At 47.1% G+C, this 26,029-nt stretch overlaps 1 protein-coding gene across 1 annotated transcript in view; it reads left to right on the forward strand.

Annotated features, from left to right (window-relative positions):
* Positions 1-21,265: 21,265 nt before the first annotated feature.
* CCDC3 (coiled-coil domain containing 3) overlaps positions 21,266-26,029 on the forward strand; it is a gene marked incomplete at its 5' end in the record, with an annotated part of 39,599 nt that continues 34,835 nt past the window's right edge. The window contains 2 exons of the mRNA XM_084295174.1: positions 21,266-21,678; positions 22,568-22,742. Coding sequence (XP_084151300.1) covers positions 21,266-21,678; positions 22,568-22,742 — 588 coding nt within the window. The remainder of the gene's footprint in view (positions 21,679-22,567; positions 22,743-26,029) is intronic.

The raw sequence follows: 26,029 nt of genomic DNA on the forward strand, positions 1-26,029 counted from the left end.
GTGTGGTTTTGGGTGCCACAGTATATAAAGGACATAAAACTATTAGAGAGTGTGCAAAGGAGACTGGTGAAGGGTATAGAAGGCAGAGGTCCCTTGGTGTGTTCAGCCTCGAGCAGAGCAGGCCGAGGGGAGGCCTCGTGGCGGCCTGCAGCTCCCTCACGAGGGGAGCGCAGGGGCAGTCGCTGAGCTCTGCTCTCTGGGGACAGCGACAGGACCCGAGGGGACGGCATGGAGCTGGGACAGGGGAGGGTCAGGCTGGGGGTTAGGGAAAGGTTCTGCACCCAGAGGTTGTTGGGCACTGGGACAGGCTCCCCATGACATGACATGACACAGGGTCTGATTTTTGGGTGGTACTGTGTGGACTTCATGAAGTTGAACATCATGATCCTTATGAGTCTGTTCCAACTCAGGTTATTCTATAATTTTGTGATTCTATAAGTCTGGTGGTTTTGTGATTCGTCTCTGGCAGTTCAGAGGAAGGGCACTGACTGGAATAATTGACACTGACAGTACTACACGATCCTTGTTTGAGCTATCTTCTCCTTTCTTGACCACTCAACAAGTACCGGTGTCCACTCGGAAAGCAGTATATTTCACTCAACACCCACCATGCCAGCAGGTGCTTCTGGTTTTGTCCTTATACTCTTGATGGTAAAGGGGAAAGAAGAAAAAAAATGGATAAAAGTGCAAAAAAAGTTAAGAGGAATTGACAGCTGTCCTTGTTTTCATTTTCCGATAGATGGCACTAATTCTCTTTCCAGATCATCATCAGCTGAACAAATCAGGAGCTCCGGAATACCAGAAGTGTTTAAAAACACAAGCATCTTTGCCCTTTTCTTTTGCTGTCTCTGAGTGTGAAATTTGGACCAAGAAGGCAGCAGACTGAGAAAATGTTTGAAGCCCTCGGAATGTGGTACTGCTGCCAAGTAGAGTCATGCCAGGAAAACACAGGCAGATCAACCAGCAATCGTGACCGAGGGCTAGAAGTGAGGGAGAGAGCTTTACTTTTGACTAAGGATGGTCAAAAGTAAAAGTGGGACTATTTTAGGGAGTTACTGAGCAGGAATTGGTAGACCGTGGAGAAAGGAAACTGAAGCACGGGGACTGCAGGCTAAATGAAGTCATGGACGGACAAGGAGCAATGGCAGTGCACCTTGTTAGGGTCTGTCCAGTGCAGCACCTCTCCATGTATGGGGGGATTTGTAGTGCTTCTTTAAAGCTGTAAGAGGAAATCAAGCCAGAATGGTGACGAGGAAGCCTCTATTCTGAAAGTACTGTGGCAAAGTGGAAAAAGAAGAAAATCTCTTGCAAACAATATAGTTTTCTTTGGCCTGAAGTGCACCCTTGTTCATCACTAAAAGAGAACAGTGTTTGCAGCTCCATACCACCATACAGGCCACAGGGAGAGATGATCCATGCTCCCATCACACTTTTTAACATTAAGGGAACGTTGCTTCCTGGCTTCAGAGAGATAGTCAAAAGAATAATATTTGAGTGGAAGCATGGCATTATTTTAAAAGGCATAACTTTCAACTAAAGCCTAGAGGCAAGTGGATTTTGACACCCAGATCTTCATTAATATTACCACTTAAATCCTTTTGAAAATTCCCTTCTAGTATTTGTAGTTGCAAATGCGCCTTATTTTGTTTTAACCTCAAATGTCTTGCAATGATATCAGTTGAAGCTCCCTGTGACTCCACAAGCTGTTTTCCTGCTAGGTATGAAAATACCACTTTTGGTGGGTTGTGTAAGTGCATTCATCACTAGTTCCCTTTTTTACAAAATCTGGAGGAAGGGAACATTGATATCATGGTGAACTGTTCTGCACTGACTTTTTTAATAGGGTGCAACAAAGGCTACTTACAAACCACTAAGAGAACAATGACAGTGATGTTATGAAGGTTGTGACAGTACAGAGTTTCCCCAAAGGACTCAGATGACACCCGTGATAGGAGCTGGCTCTCCTTTTTTATTTTATTTTTTTCCTCTGGAATATTTTTTGGTTGTAGATGCCATGAACATCAGTGGTTCAGAGAGCTGTGTACTGGAGTGGGACCATATCTATCCTTGTCTTCCTCTTGAGATATTCTGGCTGCTACTGAATGGAAGTGAAGCTTGCAAGCACATCTCACAAATTGTGGTATTTCTCTGATCACATAGGGAACCTTCTTGTGTTGAAGCCTTGACTTCTCTCTGTGATGACCTAAGGAACACCCCAGTGAACCTGGGAGTGCACCTGCTGCAAAGAGGCCTGGAGTGCTGAACATGAAAGCCATCTTCACCTTTTCTTTCCTGTCAAGTCATTTGATTTTCAGTTATAAACTCACCCTTGCAAATCTACATATATATATATATTTCCTCTCAGTATGCTTGATTTCTGGTATTGCCTAGATAATTGATGATGTAGTAATCTCTTTGGGCCTTGTCAAGGAAAAAGAGTACTTGAACTGTTGAACTATAAAACCCATGGGGCAAAACATGTCTTGAGGCTCCTGTCTTCAAATGGGGCTTGTAGTGTCAATAAACAGAATTAGTAATGCATGTAATACACATAATGCCTTAAGTGAGGCAAATCACTGAGAAATCTCTGACTATGACTGAAATATCAAAAGCACTTGAGGCCATAATTTTATGTAGTGTTTTAAGCCTGTACAAGAACTGCCATTGAAAAGAGTTCAGGTGGAGACATACAGACAACCAGAACAGAGTGAGCCAGATCAGAGATTTTAACCTGGATTGGTTTCCCCTGAGCTGGTTCACCACAACCACATGCTCACATAACTTTGGTGGAAGACTGTGAAGAAGTGGTTTTGGATAGAGGGGAAAAAGGGCTGATTCCTTCAACAGCCATGCTGGTGTATGCCAGCATAAACTCTGCATGAAACTACACTGTGAATCCCAGGGGTATTCCCAAGTGGGACCAGGAAAAGATGTTATCATCACTGGGACCTAGAGCAAGAGGACTTTGATGTGTATCTGCCCTGCAGACTGCAGTAGGGTACTCCAGCTTTCAGTGATGCCCTGGATCCCAGAGGGATGCCAGTCCTGGTGCTCAGCACTTCTGCTCCTGGGCACAGCAGGGCATCTGCCTTGCAAACAAGACAAGCACTCGCCCTCTGCAAAACAGGCTAGAAATCACAGCCTGTCGTTATATGGCCACTGGAATAGTAGTGAACATCAGGAAGAATTTGGTTTGCTAGAAAAAGAAGAGAAGGAGAAATTTTCTGGGATTATTAAAGGCACAAACTCCATATTTGCTTTTCAGACAGCTGAGGGCGCTCAGCACATTTTTAGTAAAGTTGGTGCTTTGCAGGTTTGAGCCTTAAGACACAACTCCTAAATACAGTGATGCTTGAACCAGGTGCTGCTGGTGAACAAAGCCTGAGCAGGGGCTTAGGCTCTAACATTACTAACAGCTGAAAAAATAAAAATAAAATATATAAAAAAGCTGAAAAAAATAAAAGCTGAAAAACGCCCAGAGCTGGTTAAATATCCTTGCCTTTGTGATATGCTTCTTGGGATGAGGCACCTTGTCTGAAATCAACATCTATATCTGCCCAAACTTCCCAGCAAAAGGTTTTTTTTTGTGGGTTGTTGTGGTGGGTTCTGTGCTGTGGCACATCTGTCCAGTTCTGGAAAGAGACACCAAATTAATTTCATCCAGACCATATTACATTAGAGTTTTTAGGGATTTTTAGTATATACCAGATTTATCTGGTTTCTCATTTATATTCAATTGATTGCTATAACACAGGCTTCCTAAAATCCCTCTGACTTTTGTTTATTCACCATTCATTATTATCCTTAATTCCTTAGCACTTGTAAAGCTCCTTAGAACATGAAACAGTGCTTCTGAGTTGTTAACCGTTATTATTACCAGCAGTGGTACAAATAAAAAGCTGTGTATTTTGCAGCTTTTGATACATGCACTTATTTTATTTAAATCAAATACTTACTGCTACTAAATTCTTCCTTAGTTGGCTACCTCACATCCTCGGGAAGAAAGACTGGCATAGTCATCATGGCAATAGTTTCTATACTTGTTTCAGCTCTAAAGGGACATCTTGTCTTTTCAGCATTTCAACAGATTAAAAAATGGCTTCAGTAACATGTAAGTTCCTCACGTCACAACCAGGCAGCATGGTGGCTATCTGCTTCTCCACAGAAGGATGGACCTGGGTAATAAAGGAAGAGCCATTGCTGCATGCAGAAATCAGGTCCAGTTTCCTACAGAGACACCAAATCCAGATGCCAAACCCTTAGGTGAGTAGTTTATGCCTGTTGGGTCTGCTGGGGGTGATGCAGTCTGGATTTCTCAAGGTATAGCCTGTGGATGTCCCCAGGAGCAAGTGATCCCTCTCAGATACCTCCTGCTTAACAAATTGTCCATCTTTAGCCTCCAGGTGCTTTTGTCAGCATCATAACTATTTGATGCAGAGGGATATTTGAAGGGCATTCATTTCTGTGCAGTTTAGTACCTCACAAACGTGATCCCTGAGGACTGGGGGATGCCTGAATGCAAGACAGAGGCATTTCTCCCCCTCCTCCAGCCCTCCTGCCTCTCTGTGCAACTTTGGTGCTCTCTTTTCAACTAGGAGCAGGTCCAGGTGGGGTTAATGGCTGGAGGCTCTGTAACCAGACATCCTTAGCCACTCTACAGGAGCCAGGCTGGGCTTCCCGGACCAGGCAGCATTAATGGCAAGCCCTGGAGGGGATGGATGCTGCAGACAGCCCCCACGGTAAATCCTTGTTGCTCTCAAAAGCAAGAGCCAGTTAAGGAACAAAGCAGACAAGGAGCAGACTTTATAATCAGCTTTACAAGTTGATCAATTATTATCATAGTTGCAATAAACCAGTCACAGACATGAGAACAAGCTGATGTTGCAGAAATCCTCCTGTAAAAATGTGTTTCTAGACATGCTGAGTTCTGTGAGGACAAAGAAACAACCTATTAAAAATCTTGTAAACCCACAGGCTGTAACCTCAAAGCGGATGCTTGCTTTATACGTTTTATTCTTCACACTTCTTCACTTGCTTGTTCTGCTGCCTTCTTGTCTAAAGAAAAAAAATATATTTTTTGGGGGGGGTAGCTTTTTGTAGGTAAACACAAGTGGTCATTTCTATTTATTAAGCTCCCATGAGGTGGACAGAGTTGCACAAGACGTGATAGAAATCTAAACAAGACCTTAGACAGCTTCTTTGCAGTTATTTCTATTTCACTGTTTCACTTGCAGCCAGCTCTTTTAATCTCTTTTCTTCCTCTCTTGCTGCCTGATTCTTCTGCTGGCTGCCAGGTTAATGGGTACAAAGGAGAAGGGGTACCTGGACTCACCCCTGTTTGCTGCAAAGAAAGAAAAGTCTGGTTTGTTTCTGACTGCATTACACCATAGCTTCTGTCTATTGAAAGGGAGCAGTTTATTCCAGAGACACTGAAAATGAAGGAAATTTAATGATTTTTAGGAACCTTTCTGAAGGCTTTGAGATACAATTATTATATATATATATATTATCTTATGCCTTTATTAGTATTAAGATGTTAGATTAGGGCCCAAATGACCAAGCTCCTGTCCATATCTCATTGCTTAGCCTATTCCTCCCACAAAAAAGAGCTGTGACAAAATCTGGATCAACCCTAGGATCAAATACCACTAAGATTTTGCACAATTCCCATCAGGGATTCAGCTTTAGGGATTGCTTTTACTTGCAGTTTTTCCTATAGTGCATCACTATAGGATCTGGACACCCCTGAGATCATAATAAAACCCTACTGATACCTATACATGGCTAGTTCTGACTTCTGCAAAGATTTTTCTTGATCTGATAACTTCCCCTCTGAAACCACCTGCTCTGTTTGCAGGCTGTGCTTTGGGTGGGGATTTAGTACAAAATCTCTTTAAAAATCCCAGCAGTTTCTGCTCAAGGCTAAAGGTGGTTGGAGTCCCAGCTGGACACCGCAGGTTTGGGCAGCAGAGGTGTGTCCCAGAGCAGAGACACCCTGTTGAAGTCTGTTTTGGGCTTCTGGAGGATTTTTGTGTAGGATGTGTAAGCTATGGGGAAGCTCAGAGCCGAAGCACGGGGAGCTCATGAAAGTGAACTTCTTCAGAGCCATTTTCTCTGCTTTATTCTTTGAAAGCAAGGGGTCATCTGAGGTTTCGGACTGGCTGAGACTGCAGCCAGTAAAGTACGCTTTGGGACTGAGTGGGGAAGATTGCTTTTGCAAGTGAGAGCTGCCCTAATAGATCACTTTAATTTTGTAACTCATTTTGCCTGTAAGCGCTTCAGTGGATATCTATGTACCAAACCTCAAAGAGCTTCCTAGATTACAGCCAGCTCTCATAAAAGGATCATTTGCCCGGAGCCATTACCCCAAAACACCTCATCCTTGAACCCAGGAAATGGAGAAGAATATATTGAGTGAAAGTAGCTGGAGGAATCCGAGAAGGAGAAAATAACTTCCCAGAGAAGGATTTTTCACAGATTAAAGTAAATCATGGGGCACTTGGATTACAGATAACCTAATTGCTTTCAAAGCAGAGGCTTTTTTCCCCTTGTTCTTTTGCCTGCCACTTCCATTCTTCAGCGCTTGTTTGCCACCAAGCTCAGGAAGGCAAAATCAATAGTGGTCCAACGTTAATAATTGAGCAGAGCAGGGAGCAAGCTGAATAACCCCTATCTCACTTGAAATCAGAACAGTTACTTCCTAGCTTGAGCTCACCTAGCTGAGAATTAGGTGCTGGCAGAGATGGAAAAGGGAATAAAACCACCAAAACCTACAAAGCCAAACCGACAGCTCCTCCCCGTGCTGTCATGTTTCTCACAGTAGGAGCAACAGAGGTGCAAAGGATTGCTCTTCTGAATCATTTGGTATCGGGATGCAATCAGGCAGGATGGTCTGAAAGCATCTTCAGTCTGTAGGAATGAACCCACCAGGGGTCTAAGTGTTATTTCCAGATTTCATCCTAAAGCTTAAACGATGCACTCATGGAGAGCTGATAATATACATGAAGTACATGAGGAAGAATAGAGCCTGGCAAATAATAGCTTTTAACTCGGGGAGTGAAAAAAGAAGGCAATAAACATCTCCAGCAAATGATAGGTACACGGCGGGAGGTGTTTCTGAAAGGCTTTTGGATACTCTCCCAACGCAAGGTGAGAACCCAGCTAAAATACAGTGCTTCACAGCATCCCCTGACTGAAATGCTGACATCCCTGGAGAAGACTGCAATAAACTTCTACCACCCCCGCTAAAATGATGCCGTGGTTAAGGGAAAGGGTCTCTCAGTACTGGTAAACTGCAGGGAAGGTGTGCAGTAGGAGGATTTTGCAGTTTACAAATGGAAGGTAGGTGTGCGGTGTGCTCCTTGAAATAAAGGGATCTGGGAATCCAAATGAAAGCCACTTATAAATACTAAGAACAGGGGCCTTCTCTAGGGTTTGTGTTCTTTTGATGGGGCAGACTGTCTAGCAACAAACTTCTTGGTAAAGGCTTAAGTCATATCTGAGACATCAGGATATAGGAGGCAAAGAAAACCAATGCCAAGATGTCAGCAATCCGTGAGATACCCGATAGCATCACTGCAGAGCCAATAGACAGAAAATAGAAGGTAAAGATTTCCTTTCTTTCATCAGATCTCCAGGGATCCTTTGGCAGAGAATCCAGGAAAAGTGCTTTGAATCCTAAGTAGGGTGAGAAGGCAGACAGCCTGATTTAAAGATGTTCAAATATTGCTGAGTGATGGGAGCATCCGTCAGGACAGTGCCCTGGGAAGATGCTGGACACTCATCGTGTCAGTGCTTTTGGGTACCATGCTAAGGGCAAGCCAAGTGATGCAAAGTAGCAGTTATTCCATGGAAAATTATATGTCATTTCTATAAGGAATAAGGATCACATGCTATTTCTGTAAGGAATAAGAATCAAGAAAGCTTTCCATCCTAGGGTGCATGGGAATCCCACTGTGGTGTACCAAAGCTTCCTTTTTAACGGGACAGCACACGCTGCAGCTCTGGGCCCCGTGTGTATGTCAGATGAAGGCTGTAATGCGGGGTGGAGTTTGCAGTCGTCCTCCCAAACAGCAGAGCAAGATCAAAGCCTTTCATTTGCATTGCTTGCAATGCCTGTTTTTATTATTATTATTTCATTTCAATGGCCTGCAGCGCAACAGAAACTGCAGCACAAAGAGATCATGGTTTCCAGAAGCACACAAAACCAAAGCTTTATTAGACAGGGCTGATCTGTATTCTTCTCTTCCAGCTCTAGTTTTCCTCACTGGCGGTGTGGGTGAACCCAGGAAAAGCCTTGCAGAGCCAGGGGAAACCCAGGAGGCAATTAATTGAAACAGCACAGCCTTAAACAGCTGCTGGTGACCTGGAGGTCCTGCACAGCGAGTTTAGGTAATTGTGCTGCCAACTTGCCACCAAGGCAGTGTTTTTATGAATATTTTTTTGCAGTGAGTAGCAGTTTGTTGAACATGCCTTTAAATATGTCCACGAAGGGGCAACTGAGTAGCTCATGAGGATGGGAAGAAAGAAAGGAAGAGGCTTGTCTGTCCCTGACCAGCCACTCATCCACTGGTGTACGGCTGTATGTATATGGTGTAAGCCATATAACACGGTCCAGCTGATCCCAAATGAAGGATGGGGAAGAGGAATTCCTACCTGAGCAGAGTGAATCTTCTCAGGGAATTTCCCCTGGCCTTCTTTTCAAAGCTCTTGCTGCTCTGTCATGACCTGTGAGGCATTTGTTTGGTTTGGCTTTTCTTTCTTTCTTTTTTTTTTCCCCCTTTTGGTTCCTGTCTGTTTTGTTTTTGAAGGAATGACATCCCGACCCCTAACTTTTCTGGAGGCAATACACACATTCCTTACAGCACTGTGTTACCAAGACAAAAAATGTTCCTCATAATTACACATGATTTGATCATTCCAGCATTTCCACCTCTTCCCAGAAGTTTTATGATCATAATTAATTTCTCAGGCACCTACTCACCGCTCTAGGCATTTTCCCAAACCTTTAAACACGCCGTTAGCAATCCTGAACCTTTCACTGCTGCATTTCTTTTCCTCAACTTGTTATAAATTCTTTGCTAGTAGTCCTCCCTACAACAAACCAGATGAGCTTTATTCATGTCATCCCCCATATTGTGATACTCTAGGATATTGGCTTCACCACAACACTGTGATCAAAAAAATGGTGTTATCTCGAGTTTACAAATAGGAATCTGGGATACGAGTTTTTATAATCAAGGACTTGTCATGGGGAGTTCTACCATTTCTGGATAATGAGGAGAAAAAGATCTTTTTTTTGTAACTCTGATCTGACCTGTGCAGTATTAGTCATGCCACATATTCATCATACCCAGGTGTGACAGCACATGTCAGTAGTAAGTTTCTGTAATCGCAGAGGGAGAAAGTAAGAGAGGAGATGTCAAACACTGTTGGGTTTTAGCAGACAATCCAACTGACATCACAACCATCAGTTTCAGCCTCCCGTTGGGTTGGTAAGTTATTAAAATGAGAAATCCAAGCATAATCCAGCACAGCTCTTGGTAGGATTCAGTGGGATCCATCAGTCTCCACACAGTGGGCAGCAGCTTGAGCTTCTGCATGTCACAGAGTCCCAGGATGGCTGAGGTGGGCAGGGACCTCTGGGTCCATCTGGTCCCACCCTGCTCCAGCAGGGCCACCCAGAGCAGGGTGCCCAGCACCACGTCCAGGCGGCTTTTGGAGATCTCCAAGGAGACCCCACAGCCTCTGTGGGCAGCCTGTGCCACTGCTCCGTCACCCACACAGCCCAGAAGTGCTGCCTGGTGGTCAGATGGATCCTCTTGTGTTCCCAGCATTGACTCCAGCCTGTAGTTCCTCAGGTCCTCCCTCTCTCATCAGCTTTCCTCCAGGCAAAAGGAGGCTGAGGTTTCTCCCAGCCACACAGCCACGTACTCAGGCACCGCCGTGCTGCAGTGGCAGGATTTATGCTAGCTCTGTTGTTACAAATCAATTGCACAGGCTGCAAAAGCTTCACAAATTCCAGCTCTTCACCTCTTTAAACCCAGCCCCACGTCACCCTCCCATCACAGCTCACAGGACCCACCGGGATCCTCAAGCTGGAGAAAAGCCACCCACGGCTTGTTTGCTGGCACAGGAAGCAACGCTGCTGAAAAGGAACGTCGAAAGCTCGCTCTTTGTCAGGCAGAAACCCAGCCAAAAAGTCAGGTTTCGACTTATGCAGAACTTGGCCAAACCTTCCTATTAATTTGGCTTTCAACACAGGCGGAGCAGCGCTGAAACGCAAAACTACCTAGGTGGGTAAACCATTTTCCGTACACTCTCAGGTTATGGCTGAGTAGGGTTATAGCTGTCCAGTAGGATTATCTGCTGAGTAGGGTTATCTGCTGGCCCAGCACAGCAAATTCTGGTGTGAGAAAGGGGTGATGAGCCTGGTGGGTTGTGTCCCACTGGATTGTGTCCCCACAGGAGAGAAGCAGTCACCATCATGCCTTGAGGGTGGTTTGCCAGGCTTAGGCACGGTGACTAGAAATACCCAATACAGTCCCAAATATTTCACTTTATTTACTGCAAATATGGCTTTACCTAGGGACTAGGCAAGGACTTAAAAAAAAAAAAAAAGGAAAACAAAAGGCTGAAAAGTGCTGCCCCTGTATTTTTTTGGGCTATAGGTCTGTGTCTGTTGGCATACACACATTCAGCAAACGTTATCGCTGCAGCATGAGGTCTGATAAAGGTCCCATTGCACGAGAAAAGCACAGCCCTTGGGACTGCGGCTGCAAAACCGATTTCCTCCTTTACAAAGGAGCCTTAACACAGCAGCAAACACCCTCCTGCTTCTTGAGAACTTGAAAGATTTGGGGACAAAGGTAGGGCGTGGGGGGTGAGAGGAGCCCCGCCGGGAGCCTGGGATGAGCTCAGCCCACATGGCTGCCTCCGCCGGCCCCAGCCAGCTCCGGCCACTTGTTGCCAAAGATCTTGGGCATGAAAGTGCCTGGACGGAGGAGAGGGGAAGCCTGTGTAATAACAGTGTTTCTTTGTTTCAAGTAAAGGAGCCAAATTTACCGCAGGATGCAAAGCTGACCCTGGGGTGAAAGACATAACTGAGCCTCCTCCGAGGCTGCCCTCCCACTGCAAGCCAAACCCAGCAAATCTTGGATGCGTTTACATTTAGAAGAGAGCAAAAACTCCCTCACAAATTGTTCCAGAGGGAGAAAAAAGCAGCAGAAGGACAGGGTGGTCAATGAGGATCCCACAGTGGATACCGGTACAGGACAATTTGCTCCTTACAGCTTCATTTCTGGTTTACAAATAACACTTTTGTCAACACAAGGCTAGTCCTAGAAGAGCTGAAGAAGCTTAAAGCTGAGTGAAAGAAATCATGTTCTGGAGGCTGTTCGCAGCAACTTTTATTTTTTTAACCAAATAAATAAAGAGTTCACACCTGTGCCTGCTTCACAATGCTATTTTTCAAGTTTGCAGTTGCTCTCCAGGGAATCCAAGTGACAGATTTATGCAAAGCTGCAGTTCGGATTTTGCTTGCCCCGGAGCAAGGCTTTTATCCAAGGCTCTTCTTCCCTCCTACATGATGGGATGGTGAAGAGGAGGAATGCATCACACTTGAAAAAGGCGAAGGAAAAAAAAATTCACAGCTGTTCCTAGCAGCTGGGATATATTTAAGCAGAGTTGGAGATTAACAGAGATGTCTATGAAAAAGAGATTTTTTTCCTTCCCCCTTTGGTTATGTTGTCACCTGTGCAGCAGACAAGGCTCAGGGCTGAACCTCAGCACCAAACTCATGGCGAGAGGATGGATGGGCTGCAGGTGGCTTTGTGGTGGCTCTCCAAGCAATGGGGACAATTTATTCAGGCTGTCTGTATTTATTCAGGACAATTTATTCAGGATGTCTACAACCTCCTAAGTGTTTCAGACTCCTTCAGGACCTCAGGCTATGGCTGTGTCCAGCTCCAGCCAGCTTCTGCCCAGCTGGGTTTTTAGCAGGGTGCCTGCAGAAAGCAGCTCTTCTCTAGATTAAAATGAGCTACTTTCTCCTGGACAAATGGGTTTTAAAGCTCTTGGTTCTTTGTGCTCTTCTACTTGGAGATGAGAACCAAGAAGAAGGTTTTTCCTGGTGTCTCAACAAGTTCTGTGCATACATGGACACAAACTGACTCCTACTTATATCTTTTGGTTGTGGTGGTATTGCTAGCCCAGGTCCTGGGGAATCACAGAACTGTAGGGGTCGGAAGGGACCTCCAGATACCATCGGGTCCAACCCCCCTGCCGAAGCAGGTTCCCTACAGCAGGCTGCCCAGGTAGGCGTCCAGACAGGCCTTGAATATCTCCAGAGAAGGAGACCCCACAACCTCCCTGGGCAGCCTGTCCCAGTGCTCCGTCACCCTCACTGTGAAGAAGTTCTTTTGCGTGCTGGTGCCAAACTTCCTGGGCTCCATTTTGTGCCCATCGCCCCTTGTCCTGTCCCCACAGAGCACTGAAAAGAGGTTGGCCAAATCCCTCTGTCTTCCACACCTCAGGTATTTGTACACATTCATGAGATCCCCTCTCAGTCTTCTCTTCTCCAGGCTGAACAGCCCCAGGTCTCTCAGCCTTTCCTCATAGGTAAGATGCTCCAGGCCCCGTATCATCTTTGAGACCCTCTGCTGGACTCTTTCAAGGAGATCCCTGTCTTTTTTTTTTGTACTGGGAAATGAAGGTGCTCTGAATCAAGAGGTGTGCTGGTGAGCAGTGAGCCAACTGATTGCCAGGAGAGGAGGGTGCAATCTGCATTGGGAGAGCTGGATCAGAGCCCCTTTCATCATAGCCACCCATTTGGGTCAACTCCTGGGGTTAAGCACAGCTTTTTTTATCCTTTGTTGAGAGCAATTTCTAAAATCCAAATAAACCTCCAGCACAACAGCAGGGGTGATGGGCTTCTGTGTCAACTGCTCTGCAAACACAGTGTCTGTGTCAAAGCCCTATTTAAAAGCATTCCAGAGAAAAGCAAGACCAGAAAGCACAAAAAAATAAAGAGCCCACACTCCACTGCACTCAGCAGGGCCCTGAGCCATTTGGGGAGGTCTATCTAGATGGGTTGATGCCCTCTCAGTAGCAAGGGAAGGGATAAACTTGCTGTTTTCCATTTCTTTTCCATATTTCCATGGTTGAGGAATGAGTGGGTTGTAAGGATCTCAAGAGAGTGTTGATGGAAGTTGTTTTGCTCAGTTGATGTGGAAAGGCTACAAGCTTGCTGGGGACACAGGTTATAAAGGCTTCTTGTCGCTATTTCTGTAGTTTCACTATACAGTGTTGAATAAATTAAATTGTAAACTTCTTAATTCCCTCATTCACTCCTTCTTTGCCTTAAATTTTTCTTTGACCAGCTACTTTCTTCACTGCCTCTTTTCTCCTACCCCAAGTATTTTTCTGCCTTTCCTCCAATGTCCTCTGCTTTTTTTTTTTTTTTTTTTTTTTTTTTTTTTTTTTTTCCCCCACTACCTATATCTGGTTTACTTTTGGGCTCTGCATCATTGTGCTTGCCTTATCCCTCCTGGGACTTCCTATTCCCTTCACCTCCAGGACTTTATGGGGTTCAGGGGTGTTTCTTACCCATTAGTGATCAACAGCCATCTACGACTCAGTGATCTGTGCTGCCTTGCCCTTCTTCCCACAGGTCTGTACCCAAGATACACAACCACAGAGCTGGGAGGCTGGAGCCAACCCATTTTGGGAACTGCTAGTTTCAGTGGGATTCTATCCCCAAATCCAGAGCTCTTTGGGTGTTGGGTGAGGCGTGGATGGCAGGTAGTTATGTTCCTTATCACATCCCTGGATAAAAAGTCAGGTACTCCACTGATCTGTGCAGACTGAGAATAGAAACGTGATGAAAATTAAGCATATACTGTCTTCCAATGGAAAATATTTAAGTAAAAATGCTGTAAATTGCATAAAGGTGTTTTGTAAGAGGACTGTCATATACCATGAGACAACTTTACTGGAAAGAACAGCTGTAATAAGAAACAAATTGCACTGACCTTTGCTCCAGGGCTTGAAAGCAGGTTTCTTTGGGGCTGTGGAGACTCATTTGCCCTCCAGCAAAGGATGAATTAAGATGTTATGTTTAACATAAACAAGAGAGGTTTAATCCCAAATCCTCATGCGAGTGCACTTTGTGTTCTCTTAAAAGTTCAGTAATTCCATAAGCAAGATGGACAGTTGGGTTATTTTAGACTCAATGAAAGCAGGGGAGGAACATAAGAGATGTCAAAGGGAATTAACTCATCAGAATAAGAACCCAGTTGTGAAAACTGAGCACAGGGTGAGTTCAATTGCATTAACTATACATTGTGCCGAGATCACTCACTAGAGTTGCCTCTCTCCCCTTTTTGTTTTATCCAGGCAAAGTGCAAGAAGAAAGGTTGGTCTGCGTGGGCCCAGAACTGGACACGAGTGCCCATTCCTACTCAGTCAGTGATAGTTTGAGACTCATAATTCTCATCATGTACAGCATGGGCTCTACACAAAACCCTCTGTGGTCAGGTGTTGGTTTCTGGGTGATGAAGGAAGGGTAAGGCAATTCCTGCGGAGTGACAGACAGGTGAGAGACATCTCTGGAGACCTGCCTCTGCTGGATCTAGCTGCACATCAGGTAAATTCACTTTGGGAAATGATGGTATCAAACACGTTGCTTCCAGTTGTGATTCAAAACTGAAAAATGGCTCAGTTCTTCAAAAACAGAGGGACAGGATATAAATACAAAAAAACAACAACAACAACAACAACAAAAAAAAAAACTACACATCTCCATCTTTTTATTTCCAGACAAAAAGTCAAAATCCTGTACTATCACTGCTTCAGTGATACTGCAGGACTGGGACATGACCAGCACCACTTTCATCATGGTTCCCCTGGGATCCTGTAGCTGAAGAGACCCACTGTGATTGATCAGGTGTGGGAGGGACAATTGCTCTGGCCAAAAATTGGGCCAGAATTGCCTCCACTTGACTGAGGTATGTCTGTACTTTGCCCATACAGTTTTTCTGCAGGAGTGACCATGGCAAATTGCTCCACACTTGTAATAAGACTCGCTGGCAGAATAAATACCATGCTTGGGTGAAGGAGCAGCAAACTATATCGGAGAGGTGGTGCTACCCACTCACTAGCTCTTTGGAGACCAGTCTCTACGATACAGCCTTCATCTCTGGTCTATGCAGGAGAAAAGGATGATGAAAATCAGGGGCAAGCAAGCTAAAATAATTACTGGTAGTACGGTCACTCTGTCACCAAGTGAAAGAAGCTATTTGTATTCAATTTACTCAAAGAAATAATTGACTTTTGAATTATACATGCTGAAACCATGTGAAGGTTTTTAATGTATGTGGATTTTTTATTTTTATTTTTCCATGTAGCAGACAACAGCACAACCTGATCATATGGCTGGAAGCTGAAGCCAGATAAATTCAGAATGGGAGAAAACAAAAGATTTTAGCATTGTAAGATCTCACTGAAGGATGAGCTTCTCCACCTTCTGAGTTTTTAAATTGAGGGTTGGGTGTCTTTATTTCAGCTTTCTTCTTTCAAATTCAGTTATGGTCCTGGGGACATTTTCTAGCTGGCATGGTCAGATTAGACTTTTCTAATGGTCCTCTGCCTTTAAAACCTCTAACTCCTAAAAACTGCCTTTACCTGGATCAGGGTTCACCCTAGGGACAGGGGAGCTAGCCATCTTTATTCATTCCTCCACAGCTGTGGGAATGATATGTTTAGATATTTTTCCCACTGCCAGTTGTGTCAGTGGTATGTGTTATGCAGATGTATGTCTACTGGGAGCCCCGCTCAGACAGCGCATTTCACGTTGATTTATGAACAGACTTCTGAGCACAGCAACTTCTGGCCTCCGCTGCCTTGGGCTGGAATCAGCTTGCACGATGTTGTTATTCTTATTCTTGGACCTGCAGGCACAGCTCGTGAACCAGATGCTGGAGAAATGTGGTGCTGAGGAGGTCCTTGACTTGGAGCTCTTCTGAAAGAGCCTGGCATGAAGCAAGGGGTGGGTGTTGGACGAAGGAGACAAGGGGAAGAGATGGGTGGAGAACAGGATCAGTCGTGGTGGGAAATCAGTGTGTATAGCAGCAAGTTGGGTGGGCAGCCGTGGGCCAAGACTGAGTCTGCCCAGGAAAAGTTCCTGCAGGAATAAAGACATCAGAGGCAAGAGCCTGCAGAGCATCTTCGTTGTGTGAGTGGCTGGAAAGGTCACATCTGGGAGATACCAGGGGAAAAGTGTCTATGTGACCCTGAGAATAGATGGACAAGAGTCAGCTAAGGATGACACCCAGGCTGTCAGCACAGGTGGTAATAAGGAAAAGTGACTGATAAAGGGAGAAAAGGCCCGCTGGAATGAGAGGAACAGTTCCACTTCAGCAGTGATTCAGAGAGTTCCCTATCTGAAGGGAGCTGCATTTAAACTGGTGAGATTCATCAGAGATTAAGGACAGAGGGAGAGGAGAGTGAGATCATGTGGATACATGACTGCAGGATGGGGACAGTGGGGAGCAGGGAAGAGAAAAGCCCAAAGGGTCCAAGAAAGGAAAGAAGGATAAGAAGGAGGAGTAGGAAAAAGGCTCCATCCATATCAATTATTTAATCCTTCTACTTATTTTTCCATTCAATAATTTAAAAAAAATCTCAATAATTAAAAAAAAACCAACAACACTCTTTTCAATAATATGCATAAAGTACCTTTTTGCAAACTCCTTGAGTTAGCAGTGAATTCCTAGCTGATCCCCGAAGAGAGACCCTATTTCTTCATGGTCATGATTGTTGTTCAAAAGAAAGAAAGAAGCAAAAAGAACTACTGGGAAATGTTGACCAGTTTTATTATTTTATTATTTCTTTTTTATCAGAATCGCCTAACCCAGCCACTGGTATAAAAATAATTAAATATGATGGAACAAATGTCAAACTAGGAGAGAAAAATGACTCAACTTAGAGAAGCACAGACAGAAGAAGGTAGAAAACCCATCTTTTTCCTAACACTAATAGGGCAACTTGTAGGTTGCCCATTTTAAAGAGGGGTGGGTGCAGGGGAAGAAATCTGGGTTTGATATGTTGTACCCTGGACTGTGAAGGAAGCATCGTGGATATAGAGATACAAGACATCTGGGCTGAGGTTTCAGATCACCTACACCCATCAGAAGGGCAGCCAGACTCCAAGCACCGTCCTCTCATTTGATACCTGGAGTAACACAACTCCATCAATATTTTAAAGGCAAAGAGAGACAGAGCCGAGCCGTGTTTTATTAAAAGCCTTAAATCACCTGCTTTGCCATAGAAACAGCAAAGAAAATGACCCAGCCTGGAGGGAGAAACCTTTAGTTGAAATATCTGTAAAGATGCGTGAAAGGGAAGGAAGAGCTCCTGCCTGGGAAAACCGCATGTCTGTCCCAAAGTCCAGGAGCCTATCTAAGCAGAGGAAGTAAATGAGTAACTGTGACACATGCATGAGTGGCTGAAAGCACAGTCTGAGTGCTAACTGGCTCTACTGACTCTCCTCTGATTAGCTCGATTTGGCTCCAGCACTTGTCAGACCCACGCTGAGTTCACAGCAGGAAAATATCCACGCTGCCCTGCAGAGCATCTCAGCTCAGCCGGTGGATCCCTGCAGAGCAACAGCAAACTCAGATCTGAAGGATGCTGTCTCCGAGGAGGGTTTCTAAATCCTTCCTTTGTGTCACTGATCCTGTGTTATCCAGAGCTCGAAGCAAAAGGACTCCTGGAAAGGATTCAGATGCTCGTGCTGCTCATCGCTACCTCAGAAACTAAGGAAGAGAGGAGAAAATTGATGGTGCTTCTGTAGAGAAAAACTTAAGAGCAAAACTTCATTAATCATTGGGATCTGAGTGCAGATGGTTGCACTTATTTACTAAAATACTGATCCGAAAGTGGTCTATGAGCTTGAGGAAAACAGCAAATAGACCCAGGGACCAGCTTGCTTGCATGGAAGGAAAAGTTACACACTGATCCATCTCCGACGAGCTTCCGACAGGGAAAGGTCTCAGCTGGGATGTCTCACAGAGGGCATAGCAGAAGAGGAGCTACCCCCAGCCCTTACACTGACACTGGGTGCGACAACAGCAAATATAAATGGGAGGGAATGAGGAAACCAGGCACTTCCAAGTGAGAGGTATTTTAATTTTTACTTCTATGTGCAGACCTGTATGCGTCCTGCGTTTGTTCAGGAGTCACAGCCAAGACCTCCGTGGAGCTCATTCAGCTCTCAAGTCAGCTCCATAGGCTCCCCCCGTATCCTCCCAATGCTGGTGCTACCACCTCTGCAGGATCGTAGAGAAATTCCAAAGAGTGTTAATTAATTAATTAAAGGCTTCCAGGCTCCGGTAACCACCGCTGAAAAGAGAACTGGGGAGCATCAGTCAGAGTGTGCCAGCAAATGCTATTGTGCTTTCTGCGACGGTTCACCGATTCAAAACCTCTGGTCACATGTAGGCACTTTAATTCAGACAATTAGCAGTGGCAGTAATTAAAGACACTTCCACACTTTGGGTCTGAGCTGCCTGTGTCCCTCCCTCTCCTTCCCTGGGCTCCTTCCCAGCTGTTACGTGGTGGCTAACCCAACTGTGAGCAAGAGCAGAACAAATCTCAGCTGAGATTAGATATTTCCAGAGTGGTTTGAGGACAGTTGGCCATTACTCACTTGCAACACACAGTAAACAGTGTCGGAGCCTAAATCTGACTCTCTTCTGCCCAGAAAATATCAATCTCTTTATGTATACAGAGAAGAAAAAACACTTGCCTTTCACATGGCCATAAGAATTTGGTTCCTGGGATGAAATAAGCTATGGTTATGAACATCTCAGTAATAACACGCCTGCATGTTGATGCGCACACCAAATGTGGGATCCACGTTGGAGCCATCATGCGTGGAGAGACCACCTCAGAGGGGCTGAACATCTTTTATCACCTCCCTCCTTCTGTACATGACCCCACGGCTTCCCCACATCTCAAAGCACCCTATCTCAAAAGAAACCTATCTACGAGGGTAGTACTGAGGCCTCCTTGTACACTGCTTTGCACAAAATGCCTTGGCGATGGCCACAGCCTTGCTTGGAGTCAACAGCCTCAGTTCTTTGTTCTCCTCCTTAGTTCTTATTTACATGTCTAAAACCTACTGAGCAAGGCTGTGAGACCTCCTTCTCCAGCACAGGTTAGTCCCTTCAGTTTCAAAGCAAAACCAGCTTTTCCTGGTGGTTAACACTAAAATATATTTTACCCAATAGTTACCTGTTTGATCTAATGGAATTTCCTGAGGATATTTTCTCCAGAAGGAAAAAAAAAAAAAAAGTTTCAGATTTTCCTTTAAGCTTTTTTTGGAAAGCTATGCAACAATTTGTTGATTTCCAAGAAACAGATTATGGAAATGTTAGAGAAGCTCTATCTGTCACGATGGAGTTTTTCTTAGAAAGAAATCCGCTTCTGCTTTAGCAAGAACCAACTTTGCTGCTCTTGCTTAAAGCAATGATGAAACACATTGTAGGACCACACCACCACGAAACATGAATATTACCTTCATTAAACTCCTCGGGCTATTTTCTGCAAACAGCTGAGTGTGATGAAACTATTCCCCAGGGAGACACTTGTCACAAGTCTTGTCTCCTTGTCCTGGGCTTGGCTCAGCACCCTTTAACTTACGGGTGATGATTTTGCACAACATTTCCAACACCCGTCCCGCACCAGGACCCCCTACGCCAGCACAGCATGGACACAGAACAAAAAGGCACCTTCTGCTACCGGGGCTTCTGGTCCTCATACGGGACAGGAGAGACAGATGGATGCAGGCAGACGGACAGATGGAGGAGGAAATTAAAGGAACCAGCCAGGACTCACTGTCAAACTTTTAATAACTGTTGCCATTAGGGACAGATGTAACCGGGACCATGTCGGCACGATCATCATATTCTAAAGTATGTTTTTGAAGCATCCCAAGCCCCTTCTTGGCCCTACTATTGCCAGTGAAATCTAATGTGGGAAAAGGACAAAACCGAGCTAGAAAGAAGCTATTTCAGGCTGCGAGTGGTGCGGGACCCTCGGGGATGCTCGGGAGCAGCTCGGCAGCAGTGCGTGTGCCAGGAGCGGGGTCAGCCTCCCAGCCGCCTGCCAAAAAGCTGGAGAAGCCCCAGGCTGCCTGAGCCAGCCCTAGGAAGAGACAGTGGGAAGCCCAAACCCACGGAGACCTGGCTTTTTATTTTTACCCTTCCCACCAGATGCGTTTTGAAAAACGATCCGCTGGCGAGTTTCTCCTCCAGCCTCAGCTGGAGGGGGAGCAGAGGGTTGGGCTCTTCTCCCCTCTCCCCTCCAGCTTCCCAGGCTCTTTTTCCCCCCAGCCAGGAGCTGTGCACAGCCCCCTGCCCCTCCAGCACCTCTCACCTCCCTCCCAGCCCTCTGAGACCCCCCTTCACCTCCCCAAACCTCGGCTACCGCCAGCGCGCACTTTGGGGCCAGGGGTTGCCCCGCAGCAGGTTCCCCTCTCCGGGGCTGGGTTTTAGGGTCGCCCTTTTGGCATCTCTGCCTCTGTCCTCGGCCACCTCGTCCCTCCGCATCCCTCTTTGCCTCTGCATCCCTCCCCTTCTCATCCCTCCCCTTCCAGCTCCCCCTCGGCACCTCTCTCATTTACATCCCTCCCCTTCGCATCCCTGCCCCTCCGCATCTCCGCCCGTTCCCATCCCTCCCCTCCGCATCTCCGCTCCTCTCCCCTCGGCCCCTCCGCACCCTAAACCCTCTTCCCCCCTCTCCCCTTCGCATCTTTACCCTTTCGCTCCCCCCCTTGCCTCTCCCCACCACTTTGGGTCTTTTTTTTTTTGGGTGCCACCTTCCCCACCTTCCTCTCCCCTCCCTGCCGCTTCCCCCCCTCCCCAGCCCTTCTCCACCTTCCCCTCCTTCCCTTAGGGTCTTTTCGGGTGCCACCTTCCCCACTCCTCTTCCCCCCCCTCGCTTCCTTCTCCCCCCAGCCCTTCTCCACCTTTCCCCCCCCCAGGATCTTTTTGGGTGCCACCTTTCCCACTTCTCCCTCCCCCTTCCATCTCCTTCCCCCCTAACACCTTCCCCCCCCAAATTAGGATCCTTTTGCCTTCCACCTTCCCCCCTCCCCCCCAAATAACACCCCCTCTTTCCCCTCTTTCCCCACTTTCCCCCCCCACCTCCTCACCCCTCCTTTACCCCCCATACCTGCACTGTGTCCCCCCCCCCCTCCCCAGCGATGCCACCCCCGCTGCCTCCTCTGCTGCTGCTGGGGCTGGCGCTGGGGCTGGGGGGGCGAGCAGGGGCCGGGGGGGGCTGCCAGCTGCCGGCCGAGTGGCGACCCCTGAGCGAGGGCTGCCGAGCCGAGCTGGCGGCGATCATCGTCTACGCCCGGGTGCTGGCTCTCCATCCCGATCCCTACGGGGCTTACAATTACCTCCCCTGGCAAAGGGACCCCCCCGCCTCAGCCGGTGGCCAGCACGGCCCGGGGGGGCTTTTTTATTCGGCCGAAATCGAGCTGCTGTGCGACCAGGCTTGGGGCAGCATGCTGGAGGTGCCCGCTGGCTCCCGGCTCAACCTCACCGGCCTCGGGTACTTCTCCTGCCACTCGCACACCGTCCTGCAGGGCTACTCCTACTTCTTCTTCCTCCGGTGAGTGCCGAGGTTGGGGGGTCTGGGGGGGTCCCGCTGCTGTAGGGGATGCTCCAGGACCAGGACGGTGGAGGGGGGGGGTCGCAGCATCTCATCCTTCAGCCCCAAAACCGACCCCGACCAGAAGAGCCCAGCGATGCGCTCCTGATGCAGGCTGAGCCGCTGCCCTCGGGTTTTTATTTATTATTATTATTTTTTTTTTTAAGGGCAGGGCTGCTCTCTGGTGCTGGAGCCGGGCCAGCCGCCTGTCCCGCAAAGTTTGGCTCCGGGATTTGGGAGCGATCCCCAAATAACGCACCCGGAGCCTTTCTCCCGGCTCTCCCCAACCCCCGCCAAATCCCAACTCCGGGCTGCTCGAAAGAAGAAGAAAAATAAACCGGGATGTGGGAACAAGGCTCCACCGTGACCTTTCAATCCAGCAGCATTTGCGAAATATTACTTAGTGGCTTGTTTCGAAATCCTGGGTATATTCTTACACTGGGTGTGTAGCAAAACACATTCTGATGCTGTCCAGTGCTCGCTCGGAGGCAGTGTCTCTAAGCACGTTTTGCACCAGTTATTTATTGACTGCTTGAAGGAGTCCTTAAACCCGGGGATCAAGGGCAAGGCAATGCATATTCAGGAGGAACCCAAGGCCAAAATACAGACGTGCCGTGTAGATTTGGGGGTTTGTTTTTATCACAAAGCAGCAGATATCAGTGCTAGGTCCTTGCTGCTGCTGTCTGGCCAAATGCCCCGGGGTGGAAGTTGGCAGCTGAGAGCCCCGCGTTGGCTAAAAGCCTGTCCGTGCAACTTCTGGTGGCACTTGTTCAGCCAGGAGGGTGACTTCGGCAGGAGAGAAAGCAAAATCCAGCCTCACGGCGGGCTGCCCGCCTGGTTTGTGTTGCAGCATGGATGAGAATTACATCCTCCTGCCGCACGGCGTGAACTTCCAGGAGGCGATTTTCCCGGACACGCAGGAGAACCGCAGGATGTTTGCCAGCCTTTTCCAGTTCTCCAACTGCTCGCAGGCGCAGCATGCCCTGAGCTTCTCCAGTGACTGGGAGATTCAAGAGGACAACCGGGTAAGGGATTTACTTCTTCAGTTTTCTAAGTGGGCACAGGCATTCTCATATCATTTGTAAACGTATGTGTGTATATGTACTTGCTTTGGGCAACCTGGTCTGGTGAGAAGTGTCCCTGCCCATGGCAGGGGGTTGGGACTGGGTGATCATTAAGGTCCCTTCCAACCCAAGCCATTCTGTGACCTGATAATTCTTATTCTAGCCCATTAGCAGCATCACTGGTAAAATTACACACTGCTGGGGAGATGTTCTGGTTTCTGTGTCAGCAATTAAACTTCCCGTGGACCTGAGCGAAGCTTGGTATCAACCTGTCCATGAGCAACAGGTTGGGAACCAGCCCTGCCTGTTCTCCTGTCCTACCTTGACCAGGTTTTGCTGTTTGCAGCCCCCATACTTTAACTTCAAGTGGAAACGTTTGGGAATAGAGCTTGGGTTTTTTGCTCCTGTGCTCATCTCAGGTAGCAAGAGCTGTGCCCTTGTCTGGGCCGTGGCAGACTTTGGGAATTATTCTTGCCTGACTCCACACAGCAGCATAAAGATCTGCTTCTGGACTAAGTGCCCAAAGCTCCCTTCGTAGCTGCTGGGGTAACACAAAAGCCTCTTGAGGGCATGGTTTAACTGAGCCGTGCCAGCACCTGCCTCAGAGAAGGCTGAATGAAGTGCCTCTTTCTCCTGCCAAGGGAGACCACCACAAGTAATTCACCCTCTAGGCACTCCTCCCTTAAGTACATTTTTAGCATAGGAAGTCCACCGGTGCCCATTGCCAGTGGTTTCTGAGCTTTATGGGGCTGCAGTGTTTGTAAGAAAGGCAGCCTTTTACTAAACACTTCCTTGGCAGCAGGGAGCAGCCTGCAGTTACGGGTGTGCATGTGGTGGATGTGCATCCACGCTTCCAAAAGTGGAACTTGGAGACCTCTATGTGTTAGTGCCAGACTTTGTTTTATGCAGCTGAGGGGTTTCCACTGGTAGCTGAGAACATTTTAAGCACCTCTTTAGGTCAGGATGGATGGAACATGCGTCATCACTCGTGTTTCCTGTGGATCCCTGCAAGGCACAATATTTATGTGCGGCAGCAGAAGCTCTGGTGGCTTGCTTGGGAGGGAGCTGAGCAGCAAACCCAGCCTTTTCCCCCACGAGCTGCCCGGCCACCCATGTGCAAAGTTTGAGCTGTTGTTTTTCCACCTGGCCAGCAGCACAATGGGCATGACCCCAGTCTGTGGGATGCCCTGCGAGCACCAGTTTTCCCATCATTGATATTTTTGGGAAAAAAGGGGGAATGGTGATGCTCAAGTATACATTTTAAGCTAAATGTAGGGGAACCTGTGGGTTGGTGCTTATTCATGCCAACAGTACATCTCACCTGTTACCTGGAAGGGAAACTACAAGGCAGAATGCCCCAGGGCAGGCTGGAGCAACCCAGAGAGCACAAACCAAAAGTGCCTTTCAGCTGCTGTGCTACATGACCCTGCACAGCTGTGAGCAGATTAAGGGGGAATTACAGCTGGGGCTGGGGGCTTTAAATACTTTGGCACACACCCGTCAAGGGAATAAATTCAGCCCTACTGCTGGCTGCTTTGTCTCCCCACTGCTTCCTTCAGCAATGAAAAGTAAATGCTTCCTCTGCACCAGTTAAAAATAGTTCAGGCTGACTGTGCTCCCATTCAGCCCGAGCATCTGTGCTCCCATTTTGGGAGATGGATAAGAATTGCATTAGGAATTTGCTTGCCCTTCTTGTGAGTGCTCCCCACATCTTCCCAATGCAGGAACCTGCATCCAGGGTGCAGCTCTGGTTAGGGTTTTGCTCCTCATTTTGCTATGTCACATCTAATGGTGACTTTCCTGCATCTGCTTGCTTCAGCTGTTTGCATCCCACCATGGTGCGAACAGTTTCCATCTCCAAATGTGCTCTGTGAACATGATTTGGAGAATTATTTATTGGAGCTTTTTGAAAAATGGGCTTTTAGGGGACTTTGGGACACCAAAGGGGCTCTGTGATGGTGTCAAGTGGTGCAGATCTTACACAGATGATGAAGCACATTCAGTAGTGAGCTGGCAGGGGTCTTGCTAGCTGTCTTTTGACATAGATGTCTGGTAAAAATAATTCACGAATGTTTTGTGAAGACAGAAGGAAGAGATGGAGATGCTGAGATCCTCAGACCAGAAGGTGAAGGTCTGGTTTAGGAGCTGGTAGCTAAGGTCCTGGGACATCTTCAAAAGCAATCTGTCAAAAAGCAGCCTGGCCCTAGCAGGTTTGGAAGTGATGAAATCTGCTTCCAGCTGGATCCTGTACTCCAAAAGACTTTTATTTTTATTATTATTTTTTTTTCCTGTGCTCCTTGCATGCAGCCAGCCTCACTGCGGCTGTCCCATGGGGTGAAATGAGGGGAACACCGATGGCTCCTCTCCTCCTTCCGGCTGCTGTGCCTGAAGCTTGGGGAAGATGATGGAAAAGAGAGCAAATAGATGTGTGGGAAACCCTTGGTGCACTGACACAGTAAAGAGATGCAGAGCACGGGAAGACCTTTTAATTTTCAGAAAGCCCCTGGGCACGTGGGAAAAGCAGGCCAGAGCCCAGGCGCGTCTTGTTGGGGATAACACATTCCTCCTCCCGGGCTGCTACTGCTGCTGGAAGCTGATTCCAGCTGCGTTTTTAAGCCCCTTGCAATCTGGGCTGAGGGCCAGAAGCTGCTTTCCACGGCTTTCCAATAACCCCACAGTCTCGTAAATTCACTCAGGTGCCTGTTCTGGCTACTCTGGAGAGCAACAGTAGCTCAAGCTGTCCTTTCTTTAGGCACTTGCGTGTTGGCTTCCAGGTTTGTAATTAACAGGGCCCCGCTCTGACTTTTCTCACAGCCCCTTAGTGATGTTTGCAGACCTCCTGCTTCACTTAGGTTTGCTGCTAGGTTGCTGCCAAAGCCCCGAGTTCCCATCACAGCTCTGGGCTTGGGGCTGTAACAAGTCACTGCCACTTCTCTCCCTTCTGTTTAAAGCTGAAGAGCTGATGTTGGTGGAGATAACGGCATAGGAACTCCCCTTTTTCCCCTTGGAGTTATGGTTTCGGTCAGTTTTTCCCACCCTCCCTCCCCTTGGAGAGCTGCAATATTTGCCTATAAAAGGAATCCTGCAGTCGCAGCAGTTTCCTTTAATAAGGTGCTTTTATTAAAGAAAGGACCAATTACGGAGTAATAAAAACCTGATTAAAATTCTTAAAAGCTCCCTGTTTGTACCCAAGCCTCACATCGGTGCCCTGAGGGAGGACCTGCAGATACATCAAAGAGTTTGCAAGG

Source organism: Netta rufina (assembly GCF_964035555.1).
Source record: "Netta rufina genome assembly, chromosome: 1".
Lineage (NCBI taxonomy): Eukaryota > Metazoa > Chordata > Aves > Anseriformes > Anatidae > Netta > Netta rufina.